General features: G+C 35.1%; 1 protein-coding gene across 2 annotated transcripts in view; it reads right to left on the bottom strand.

Annotated features, from left to right (window-relative positions):
- Positions 1-12,351, bottom strand: part of ARL6IP6 (ADP ribosylation factor like GTPase 6 interacting protein 6) — a 37,841-nt gene that overhangs the window by 22,202 nt on the left and 3,288 nt on the right. For both annotated transcript variants that reach the window (XM_059167332.1, XM_059167333.1), the window contains exon 3: positions 3,171-3,303. In XM_059167332.1, coding sequence (XP_059023315.1) covers positions 3,171-3,303 — 133 coding nt within the window. The remainder of the gene's footprint in view (positions 1-3,170; positions 3,304-12,351) is intronic.

Here is a 12,351-nt window from a genome sequence, read left to right on the forward strand (position 1 = left end):
AATGAAATCTGATAATTTCAACTTTCTCAAAAGGTACAGAAGTCCTTTCCTTGTACAAGCTCTCACTCTACTGGTGACATAGAGAATATACTTATTCTGACATTTCGGAGTACAGTTATTGCATTATTTTCTACAAGCACTAGAGGGCAGGATTTTCACTATAAAACTTAGTTTCATCAATTAACTATATTATATCTACTTTTGTCGTCTGGTTTCTGTTAATATGCCATCATCTATCACTATATTTGCTATATGTCTTTTTTGGACTGTGTCTGTATCAACATATGGTAATTTTAAATGACAGTTTCACTCATGGCCTTGGGTATTTAATAGTTGATTTATAATATATAAAATGAAATTACCCAATTTACAAATTGAAAGAAATTCAAATATATACATGTGAACATAATGTACATATTTTAAAACTGTGGCTCTAGGGCTGTATTAAGAAATATGCAATCTGAGTCGCTAATCCGACACTACCTCATATTAAAATTTAATGAGTAAGAGCAGCTGGCTGGCTTAGTCAGTGGAGCATGAGACTCTTGATCTCAGGGTTGTGAGTTCTACACCCCTATATCTGGTGTATAGATTACTTAAAAAAGTAAAATCTTAAAAAAAAAAAAATTGAATGACTAATAACACACTGAAAACAGAGGTCTATCAATACTGGTTGTAGTTTAATATAAAATGCAAAGATAGGGCACCTGGATGGCTCAGTCGGTTAAGCATCTACTTTTGGCTCGGTTCATGATCTTGGGGGGCTTGGGAATGGAACACCACACTGGTCTCCCTGCTCAGTCGGGAGTCTGCTTCTCCCTCTCTCTTTGCCCTCTCCCGCTTGTACTAGCCCTTTCTCTTAAACTCTCTCTCAAACAAATAAAACCTTTTTAAAAATGCAAAGACAATCTTTTAAAAGGATTTACTCATTTATTTTGAGAGAGCATGTGTGTACACGCACAAGTGAGCAGGAGGAAGGGCAGATGGAGAGGGAAAGATTCTGCAGCAGACTGCCTGCTCAGCACATAGCCCCACACTGGGCTCTGGGGCTGGACCCTATGATCCTGAGATCATGACCTGAACCAAAAATCAAGAGTCAGATGCTCAACCAACTGAGACCCCTTAGGTACCTTGAAATGCAAAGATGATTTTTAAGAAATTAGTTAAATATCCACAGAATTCCAGTTTCTAAATAGAATACTGAAATGCTTTTCTCTAACTCCAAAAGCTTCTAATATCTTTAAGACTTATGAATTCTGGTGGGGGTAGAAGAGAATCTACAAGGGAAAATGATATTCCAGGAAGAGAAAATAGCAAGAGTAAAGTCATGGCATCTCAGAAGTACAGTTTATTCAAAGGATGCCAGGGTAATATGATTATGTGGATACAGAACACGGTGCACTGGAGAAATAGCTAAAGATAAAGCTGGAAAAGTTGGGTAGAATCACTTGGGGAAGGACTGTTCTGCTGGACTTGGAAGGTGACATCAGTTTGAAGGCAGTGAGAAAACCACTGAAGGCTTTTAAACAAGGAAGAGTGTGACTAAGATCTGCTTTTACAGAGCTAACAGTATACAGGATGATTTTGAAAAGTGAAAGTCTGGAGTAGGGGAGATGACGGATTGAAGGTCACTGGCCAAGGCCTTAAAAAGGGCAAAAACACTGAGGGGAAAAAGACAAAGTATTCCAATAACAATCCAAAAGGCAAAGGATATCCATTTGGCAAAGGATAAATGCAGTGAAAAAGGGTTTCAAGCCTTGATAAGTGAATGGAGACTGATGTCTTAAAGGCAGGCTGGAGTCTTAATAATTTTAAGTGCAGGGTGCGTTCTGATATCCAGGCTGCAAGATCTATTAAATAGCTAGGAATCAGGAGAGAAGTGAGCTATAAAGAAATAAAAGGAAAAAGTATGTAAGATTATGATTTTTGGTCACCTATGAAAGGAGCCTAATTATATTATCAACATTAGATGCACATTCCTTGTTACCAAGTAATTAATGTCATCAAGCAGCAGGAATATAAATTTGAATTGAACAGAATATTGCATAGCAAAATAAACTTGGCAACTGAATGGTACTCATGTCAACTATGGGATGGTATTGAGCTGTTGGGTATAACTTAATCAATTTAGATTATTAATTACTCATCAATGACTTCTAACACATATACACAATTTATTGCCAAGGGTATGATTTATGTTTCATATATAGTATAGAGATTTGTTAAGATGTTTAAAATACACGCACATATTACAACTGAAGTGAATCCAGAAGTGTTAAAGATCTATCTATAAGATAGAAAAATATAAGTTTACTAATAATAAGAGCTGGTAATATAATGACTATTAATAAGTATTGTTAGAAGTAAACTTCCTATTTATAGAGTCCCTCAAATAGATTTTATTTGATCTCTATAAGCTGTCCATGAAGTAAGCTGAAGCTGGTAGTAATAACAGCAACAATAACAACAATACTCTGGTAATATACATATCTTAAACTAAAATTTATTTCCTACTCTTCACCTTTTCCCTAACCCCTCAGTTTATAGAACTCTCTTGTTTGGAAATTTACAGTATTTAAAACCTGAGCTTTCCTGACCTAAATAAACTAGATTAGAACACTGCCTACTCAATTTTCTGAAAGTCTTTGAAATACAGAAAATACAGACCAAAGAAATTTATTGTTGTTCCACAATGAAATGCATCTAATTTGATCTAGAGATATAAACTGGGTGTCATAAATGCTTGCTAATTATTAAACAAAACTGAAATCTAAGGAAAAGTCTAATCCAACTATTAAACTGATATTAATCTGACCATTTATACAAGCATTTAGTAAAACTTTCACATTGCTGATATAAATTTAGCCTTCATAAACTGTTTAAATGAAATTCCATCCCAAAAGGATAAATAGTAATCAAAGTTCCTTATTTTTCTAAATCATTTCTTGAATTTCATTTTTTAAACAACCATTGCATTCTCTAGGTAAGGAGTTTAAAATATTCTCCAGTTATCTAAAGGCTGAGCCGAACTGAAAACCTTAAGTCATTTATATTTTACAGAGGCAGGGACCTGAATATGTTATCTTACATAAAGCAGCCTCTGGCTCCTATCTGTTTTAGCATTTCAACAGAATTGGAATGGGTTAAAAAGAAGAAACAGGAATACTTACTTGAACTTGGCTGGTGAAAGAGGAGTAGGAGGAAACATTCCTGGTTCAAAAGAATCAAAATAAGTCACTGTCCAAGAAAAGCTACAGCAGGAGAATCCAGCAGATAGAGATATTATAAGTAGAGTCCAGAATCCTTAATGGGAAGAGAGGAGAAAAACTTAATTATTAACACCAAAGCAATTTAAAGTAAAACCAGAATCTTCATGTTCAAAAGATTATGTGTATTTTTGAACTTCTGAACTGCTTGTAGGTAACACGTAAGAGATTTGAGCTTAGTACAAGCAAACTCATGCAAAAGCATAAAATACTAAATTAGAAGTCATATCATTTAGGGGCACCTGGATGGCACAGTGGGTGAAGGCATCTGCCTTCAGCTCAGGTCATGATCCCAGGATCCTGAGATTGAGCCCCGCCATTGGGTCCCCCGGTCAGCAGGCAGGGAGTCTGCCTCTCTTCTCCCTCTCCCTTCTCCCCCAGCTCATGCTCTCACTCTTTTCAAATAAATAAAATCTTTTAATAAAGAAAAAAAATAAGTCATATCATTTAACATCTTATCATTTCAACTGTAAGTTAATAATAAAAAAATAATTAAAAGTAAATAACATTTTAATAGTTTAAAATTCCTATTATTTAACATGGGGAAAAGAGTACAAATTCAACTTAAGAATATAACTTATCTTCAGCTTTATAAAATTCAACTATAGGAAAAATGGTTAAAATACTTCACTGTTAAAATGTTTCGACATTTTTCACTTACTTTGTGAATCATAGCTTGCTATCTTTTATTACCTAGTATTACGTGATTCCTTTCTTTCCATATCATGCACTTTTGACATAAGAATTAATTTTATGGTATCTACTCTTTATAGCTTTCCTATAAACATTATAAACCTCATCAGATTCTTCAATTTTCCTTAGTATATGAACAAAGGTTAACTCCCAATTTAAAATGGGTTGGGACCCTAGGTTCTAGTTTCAAAATGGAAGACTGCAAGATTTTCTCAAAGAACTCTAAAGTCAAAAGGATGGTATTATATTGGACGCATGGAAGGGGTAAAAGAGAAATGGAATAAGGGAAATGAACAAAGTGAGAATAGAGGGAATAAATTAGACAGTTTTTATTTTTAAGATTTAGTTATTTGAGAGAGAGAGAGAGAGACAGTGAGAGAGGGAACACAAGCAGGGGAGTGGGAGAGGGAGAAGCAGCCTTCCCACAAAGCAGGGAGCCCCATGCAAGGCTCATGACCTGAGCTGAAGGCAAACACTTTATAACTGAGCCAACCAGTTGCCCCAATTTGACAGTTTTTAGATACATATTCAAACTGCCTCTTTAAGAGAGTTTACTATGCCAAGACCACTGATGACTGTGTCAGAGGCCTCAGTAGTACCGGGAGGGAGGAAAGGTTGAAAAGACTACAGTTGAGAATGACATGAATTACCAAATTTCCTGGCTGCACAAAATGTGCAACCAAGATGTCTTTTAGCAAGTAGTTAAGAAATATATGCATCAGTCTGTTTATAAACCATACAAAGCCCAGTAACAGACTGATAAAACAGCTAAGAGACAAACTCACGGCAATGAAGTATTAAGAAATACTGTGGCAAATCTATTTTTTGAACGATTAACCCTAATTTTTTCTCACTAGTTCCCTTTCCTTTACTCCCTTTCTCAGAGATAACAAACTGTGCACTCATGGCCCCAGAAGGATGTGAGAAAGAGAAACAGCCACAATGTCTCTTCGGTTTTTATGTTACAGAATGATTAAGCAACCTAGGATAGATAATAAGCAAGAGGGTAGATCAACACAAAATATCTTGAATACACAGCAAAGATAATGAGTTGATTGGGATACAAATAAAATGTTTGTGTAGAAACATTTTACACAATGTAAAGAAAGAAAGAGAGGGCTTAATGCACAGGTGAGAAAGATTTCTCCTTGTTTGAAGAAAGTGATATGTCTGCTCTTGTGTATATGTATGGAAAAGGTGGGTAGTACTGCTGGGTCTTCCTGGCAGAGCCATGGAGAGGCTACACAACAGTCCAGAGGGATTATAATATCTTGGCAGATGGGCCCAGAGCCAAGTCTACAGATGTCCCTCCCCAACGTGGGGCACAGAAAGAGCAGATGGTGATGTGGCTTAAAAATGCAATATCTGAAAGGCCATCCTTACCAGAAAGCAAGATGTTTCAGCAGTAACTCATTTGAGCAAATGTTTTGGCATAGTGTCACACTTCAGAACCTCAACCCAATCAGGGACTAGGTAGATAGAATCTCAGCAGAGACTGAGGTACAACCTTCCTGCCAACACAGTGAGATACGGGACCAAAATAAAAATTATAAGTGCACTTAATGTACAGCTACAACTTAATGATGGTTATTCTGCCAAATAGCTATTACTTGTTATTATTTAGATGAATACTGCTAAAGGCGAGAAAATAATTGACAAGTTTACACTGTTTAATATTATATAATACAAGTCTGCAGAACAAAGATAGTAATTATGAAAAATCAACTATCCGTGGACTGTTGGGGAGTGATGTAAACTTCTAAACATCTAAAAAAAAAGTGAGAAAGACACAAAATAACAGATTAAAAATTTACAAAGTATGAGGCTTTCTAAAGTCCATCAGGCTTTTTCATTCAGGTTCTTTAACAGAACACCTGTCAAAATTCATACAAGAATATCCTTGAGTTTTCAAAACTGAGCACTATTCCCCAATCTGTTTGCCTCATTTCAGGTTTTCCTATTTTATATTCACTTTGAACTAATCAACAGTTACACCACTGATAAAAGCAGATTCACAATGAAAGGTCTACAAAAGTACACAGTAATATCATAGTCTAAAAGTGCTTATGCTTCAGAAAGTGACTCAACTTGTTTGTGAACAAGCAGAAAAGCCATACAAGTTGGCAACTAGCAACAACTGAAGCAGATTCACAATGAAAGGTCTATAAAAGTACACAGTAATATCATAGTCTAAAAGTGCTTATGTTTCAGAAAGTGACTCACCTTGTTTGTGAACAAGCAGAAAAGCCATACAAGTTGGCAACTAGAAACAACTGAATCTTAACAAGTACCCTCCTCCAGAATCCTGAAGTCAAAAACTTGACAACTAATGCTACGTAACTCCATTTTATCAAGAGTTAACATAATTTGTAAACAGTACAAAAGCATGTAAAAGTTAAAGTCTTCCTACCTCAATTAGCCAATTCTACTCCTAAAAGCAATCAGAATTCTCACCAGAAAAACTGTCCTGTGCTTTGCTACTCTCACATACTGATGAGACCTTTTATATCAGTACACATAGCCATAATTCTATTGCATAATTTATGATTCCACCATTTTTTAAAAGATTTTTTTATTCATTTGAGAGAGGGAGAGTGACTATGGAAAAAGAATTGAGATATAGAAAAGATCACTAAAATCCCAGGATGTATCTTAGATTTATAAAAGGATCCAACAGACCAATATTTCAAGATTAAATAAGCTTCATTCCATCAAAAACATAACTAGTCTCTGGAAGATGCCCCAAGAAAGAATAAAAAGTCACAAAATACCCGTTTTACAAACAGTATTGTTCAAGAGAATTAAAAAATGGGTCCAACAGACCTTGACTTATATTGAGCATTCAAACATGTAGCCAATTAAGTGACTTCACTTTGAGTAGGTAAGGATAGGTTTTGAGATCTTTTAATTTCGAAAAAAGAAAATCTGCAGGATTTTGTTATTGATTATGTCAGGTTTGTGAACTACTAGACCAGTGATTCTCGTGAACTAGAAGCATAAGCATCACCTAGAAATTTATTAAAAATGAAGAATTTGTGGGTTCCATACCACACCTACTGAGTCAGAAACTCTAGAACAGGCGAAGTCTAGTAAGATAAGCTTTAAGTCTTCAGCTAATTCTAATGCCAGTTCAAGTTTTACTTGATTGGCCTAAGAAACATCTCCCCAGATCCCAATTTCTTGGGGATTAGAGTTCCCAATGTGGGCTTCTCATTACACTTCTATGTAGTAAGGAGCCCTGCAATGATTTTTAAGACAAATAATTGGGCTGCCAATAATTCTTGCTAATGACCCATATTATTTCTTCCTTACTGTTGTGCCTAAGCTATCTAGTGACATAAAAATTTTAATATACATTGTTGTGAATTTTGGTTCAGAAGATAATTTATGTGAATGAATGCAGGAAGGTTGGCAATACTAGGTGAAATAACACATGTAAAAAATTAATAAAGTTTGGCATACCACAAAGGTTAAAAGTATTATTAATTGCTGAATGTTACTTATATTTTTCTAAGCTTAAATTTGTGCTTTTCTTTAAACAAAGATTTTCTTTTTAAAAAATTAATTAATATTTTTATTAACATGTAATACATTATTTGCCCCAGGGGTACAGGTCTGTGAATCACCAGGCCTACACATTTCACAGCACTCACCACAGCACATACCCTCCCCAATGTCCATGGCCCAGCCACCCTATCCCTAAACCTCCCACCCCCAGCAACCCTGTTTGTTTACTGAGATTAAGAGTCTCTTATGGTTTGTCTCTCTTCAGATCCCATCTTGTTTCATTTTTCTCTCCCTACTCCCCACAACTTCCCGCCTTGCCTCTCAAATTTCTCATATCAGAGATCATATAATAATAAAAAAGTTTTTTTTATTGAGAGTCATTGTCATTAATTGTAGAAAATAGAAAATAAAAAGATCTAAAACTCAGGTAAGTTATCTAAAATTTTGGTTTCATTTTTCCAGTACTTTTGGGCTTTTGTTTTTCTCTTCTTTTTTGCCTTAGTCGTCATTCTTCAACTAATAAGCAATACACACAATTTTACACACACAGCCACAGGAGAACATATTTGTGAAATTTTCAATGATTACTTGAGTTACCCCACCCAGCTGCAGAGAGCACTATATCATATCCTTAAATTACAACGCTCAATACATTCACTGAAAACAGTTTAAGTTCAGTTTCCATTATCTTTCACTGTAAGGAAGAAACTGAATGGTTGTTTTCAACCTGTGCCTTTCTAAGAGAACGGGTCACTTTCCAACGCATCCTTTCTCTTGGAAATTTTTACCAAGATTCTAATGTTCTATCTATCTTATGAAATCATGAGGGTAGAGTCTCACTTATCTCTTAGCAGAGTAAATAACTGATAAACTCGTCAAATGAATTGTTTTCATCTTTGATTGAACTTAGTATTGTATCAATCATCTCTGTAAATGTTCACAAGCCTATAAACACCTCAATCATAAAGGATAACTAGATAGGTAGCTTAAAAACAAGAATATACCTGGGTGGCTCAGTTGGCTAAGCAACTGCCTTCGGCTCAGGTCATGATCTCAAGAGTCCCCGGAACAAGTATCGCATTGGGCTCCCAGCTCCATGCGGAGTCCGCTTCTCCCTCTGACCTTCTAAGCTCTCATGCTCTCTCTCACACTCTCTCTCTTAATAAATAAAATCTTAAAAAACAAACAAACAAACAAACAAGAATAGCCCCTGACAATGCAAAATGCTACATATCTGGTCTTAGCCACAAGAGAGACTTAATGTTAACTATTAACTAGTAGATGTCAAGAGTGACAAGTACCAAAAATTTTTTCAGACTGAAGGAACTCCATGAAGTCAATTACAATTTCTGTATGGAATACTTAGGACATGTATATTAAAAGTACTAGTCCTACATTTAATTTAATGACAGTAGTCTTAGATTAAGCATTTTCTGGTAATAGCCTATCTTTGTTTTTCTTATGTGCTTATTTCAGGCTTGCCTCAAATAAAAGGTCATTTTATCATACACTGTAGTAAGATATGAAAAAAATGTAAAAATTGGAAATAGAACTAAGTATGTGAAAAGCTATAAAACTTGGAAAATGTGATGGATACAAAAGTTAATGTAAAAAAATGAAATAATTCCTATTTCTGTTTGCTTTTTTTAAAAAAAAAATTTATTTATTTATTTGACAGAGATCACAAGTAGGCAGAGAGGCGACGGAGGGTGGTGGGGGGGGGAGCAGGCTCCCTGCTGAGCAGAGAGCCCAACCCCAGCTGCGGGCAGAGGCTTTAAGCCACCCAGGTGCACCTAATTTCTACGTTTTATATTAGTGCAATCAATCTGGCCTGAGAAGAACCTTTAGCAGGAAGGACTAAAATGTGATTTAACTAAGTAAACTTAAGTTTTATTTATCTGCTTGAAAAACAGGCTTACAGTAGGGAATGGTTTGTAGGACAATTATAAAAGGAAAGTCCTTCTAATGCCACCTAGGGATGATTAAGGTAGATGAGTTCTAAAACCAGGTGACAGCATTTCTTACATCTTCCTGGCTGGTCTACCTCACCAATAAAGAGGAACATTGATAGCATAACCCTATTAACCATTAGGATCAATTAACTCCCCAAATGCACTGATACCATGCTCATCATGAATCTTTTTGTTTAAATTATAAACAGAGTTTCCCAAGAAGACTGCTTTCAGGCAAAGATGACAAGAGAATGGCAGTGTTGCAGATCCTTTCAAAGTCAGGTTTCTTAAGAGGCAATTGGACTTATATCTTATTAGTCTGTCACTAGTCAACTTGCAAGGACTTTAACTGCCTTTAAACACACTTTTTAGGGGCTCCTGGCTGGTTCAGTCAGTAGGATGTATGACTCTTGATCTCACGGTTGTAAGACTGAGCCCCATGTTGGGTATAAAGATTACTTAAAAATAAAATCTTCAAAAACAAAAAAAACCCCACACTTCTTTAAAAAAAAAAAACAACGAGATTCTTACCCTGCAAAACTATTTCTTAAACTGTGGGGTATCAAAATCACCTATAAAAAATGAAGATTCTTGGACTCTACCCTGAGCTGAAACAAAACCTAAAGATACTTTTAAAAAGAAAGTCCAGGTGATTCTTAAGCATACTAAAATGAGAGCTGTTGCTAAAATTTGCTCTTAATGAGCTATGCCAATCTTGGACCAGGCTTAAATTGCAATAAAAAAATCTGCAGTGTGCAAAATTTTTATTACTCTTTCTAGAAAGAGAACTCTTTCAAGGGAGAGTAGCTAGTATGCTTATATTATTTGATTCTAAAAACCAGGTGATTCTTAAAGATTTGAGGCAATTTGCAGTAAAATTTAAATAGGAATCACAGAAATATAAAGATAACAAGTACGAACAATAGTAATTACAGCAAAAAAGGGTAATACACAAAACAAACATTATATTTACCTATGAGGTACCTAGCAAACAAGGCAAAATAAGTGCAATGAAATACAACAAAATCAGGATTTAAAAAGGCTACATTCCACTTTTCCTATAAATAGTGGACAAATTCAACACAGTTTTTATTTAAGATTGTTTATTCATGTTAAAAACTTTTATATCAATTGTAAACAGGTAAGGATATAATTCCACAGGCATTACTTCACAAATAAGCTAATGCAGCAATCCTTCTTCATACCTAAGCTAACTCAAGGTTGATTTGATTGCAAGTCAAAATTTGAAAAAAAAAAAACTGGCCTATTTCCAACAATCAGCTGTCTCAATTAGACTTTTAACTGGAGGCTAGTAGTCAAGTTAAAACATTCTTCTGCAGAGAGGTTATACTGTATTTTCTTCCAATGGAAGAGAATTCCAGCTTAGAACAATGTAAGTGTTATTTCAGTAACTTCAACTTTATAGGTGCTTAATCATCTTGGCACTGCTTCTCTGAGACAGGTTAAGAATTCTATACTCTTTCTACAGAAAAGCATTTTCTATTACACATTACAATGAATATGAATATTTGTTATAACTATGCACACTTCAAAGTTATCCCCAGGAAAGTGACTGAATTAGTTCACTAGATATTGAGTATACTCTCTATCTGACCACCAAAGCATCGGTTCAAAATAAGGATTTTTGTTTTGGCATAACTATTGTTTAGTAGGGTTTTTTGGCCACAAAGATACAGTAATTTCTCCTCACTCCTGAGATTGCTCCTGAATCTTGAAAGTGAATTCATGCCATTAGGAAACACTTAATGATCTTCATATTAGCTGTCATTGTATTAGGTATCTATCAGGCACATCCAAAAGTAATATCAGACTAACTGGAAGTAGAAAAAGAAGCAGGAAAACGACAACGCCTTATTACATTCCTTTTGATATTGAACAAGCCATTCCTTCAGATGACAAGTGCCACCCTATGTTTTTCATAAATGTTCACTGAATGAAGTTTTCTAACTTTTAAATAGCAACACAGAATTCATGCCTAGTTCTTAAGATTCTGTTCTATTCTTGTGGCATCAAGTTGACAGACCAATAAATGCTATGAAAAGCCTCATAACCTTGGCTGTTTTTAGAGATGATACAGTGTAACAACATACGCTGATAAAATGTGTAACTGTAAAGTACATCTTCTCATGCAAGAAGTTGAGAAGACCAAGAAAAGTTTTCATGAGACTAATTTGTTTCTATATTTTGAATATAAAGGTATCCTCTTCTGCAAAATCAGTCAGACTGTATTTTTTATCATTGTGGGGCATAAGCCTTGAAGAGATTAAATAGATCTGCTAAAATTAGGAGAGGGGGTGACATGCAGGATAGGATCTCAACTATTTTTTTTTACAATTCAGAATGATTAACTGAATAAATTAACAGCAAACAGGAGTAAAATATCCCAAACCAGTAAAGCTCTGGATGCTTCAAAATCATTCTGTCGGAAGAGATAAATACAAGATAAAAAACCCTTAAAGTTTTCACTAGTAATCTGTATGGCATTCTTTTTTTTTTTTTTTTTTAAGATTTTATTTATTTATATGACAGAAAGAAAGAGCAAAAGCAGGGTTAGCAGCAGCCAGAGGGATAGGGAGAAGCAGGGACCCTGGGATCATGACCTAAGCTGAAGGCAGATGCTTAAGGACTGAGTCACCCAGGCGCACCTCTGTACAGCATTCTATAGAAACTCAAGTCTGACTCTTCGTTGTCAATAACCTGTACAAGTATGTCCAATACTTACTACATTTTTTAAAAAACAATTTGCTTAGAGGAGATTTAAACTTAAGTTTCTCCTGAGGCCTGCTTAAGATGTCATCTTTGCTAAGTTCATGAAGAAGTTTTTTTTGTATGTTTTTAATTCCTGGAAAAAGGTATAGGGATATTTTTCTAGAAAGTAGCAAGAAAATGTTAAGTAGTCTCTGGGTCTTTGT

Source organism: Mustela lutreola, chromosome 3, assembly GCF_030435805.1.
Source record: "Mustela lutreola isolate mMusLut2 chromosome 3, mMusLut2.pri, whole genome shotgun sequence".
Classification (NCBI taxonomy): Eukaryota; Metazoa; Chordata; class Mammalia; order Carnivora; family Mustelidae; genus Mustela; species Mustela lutreola.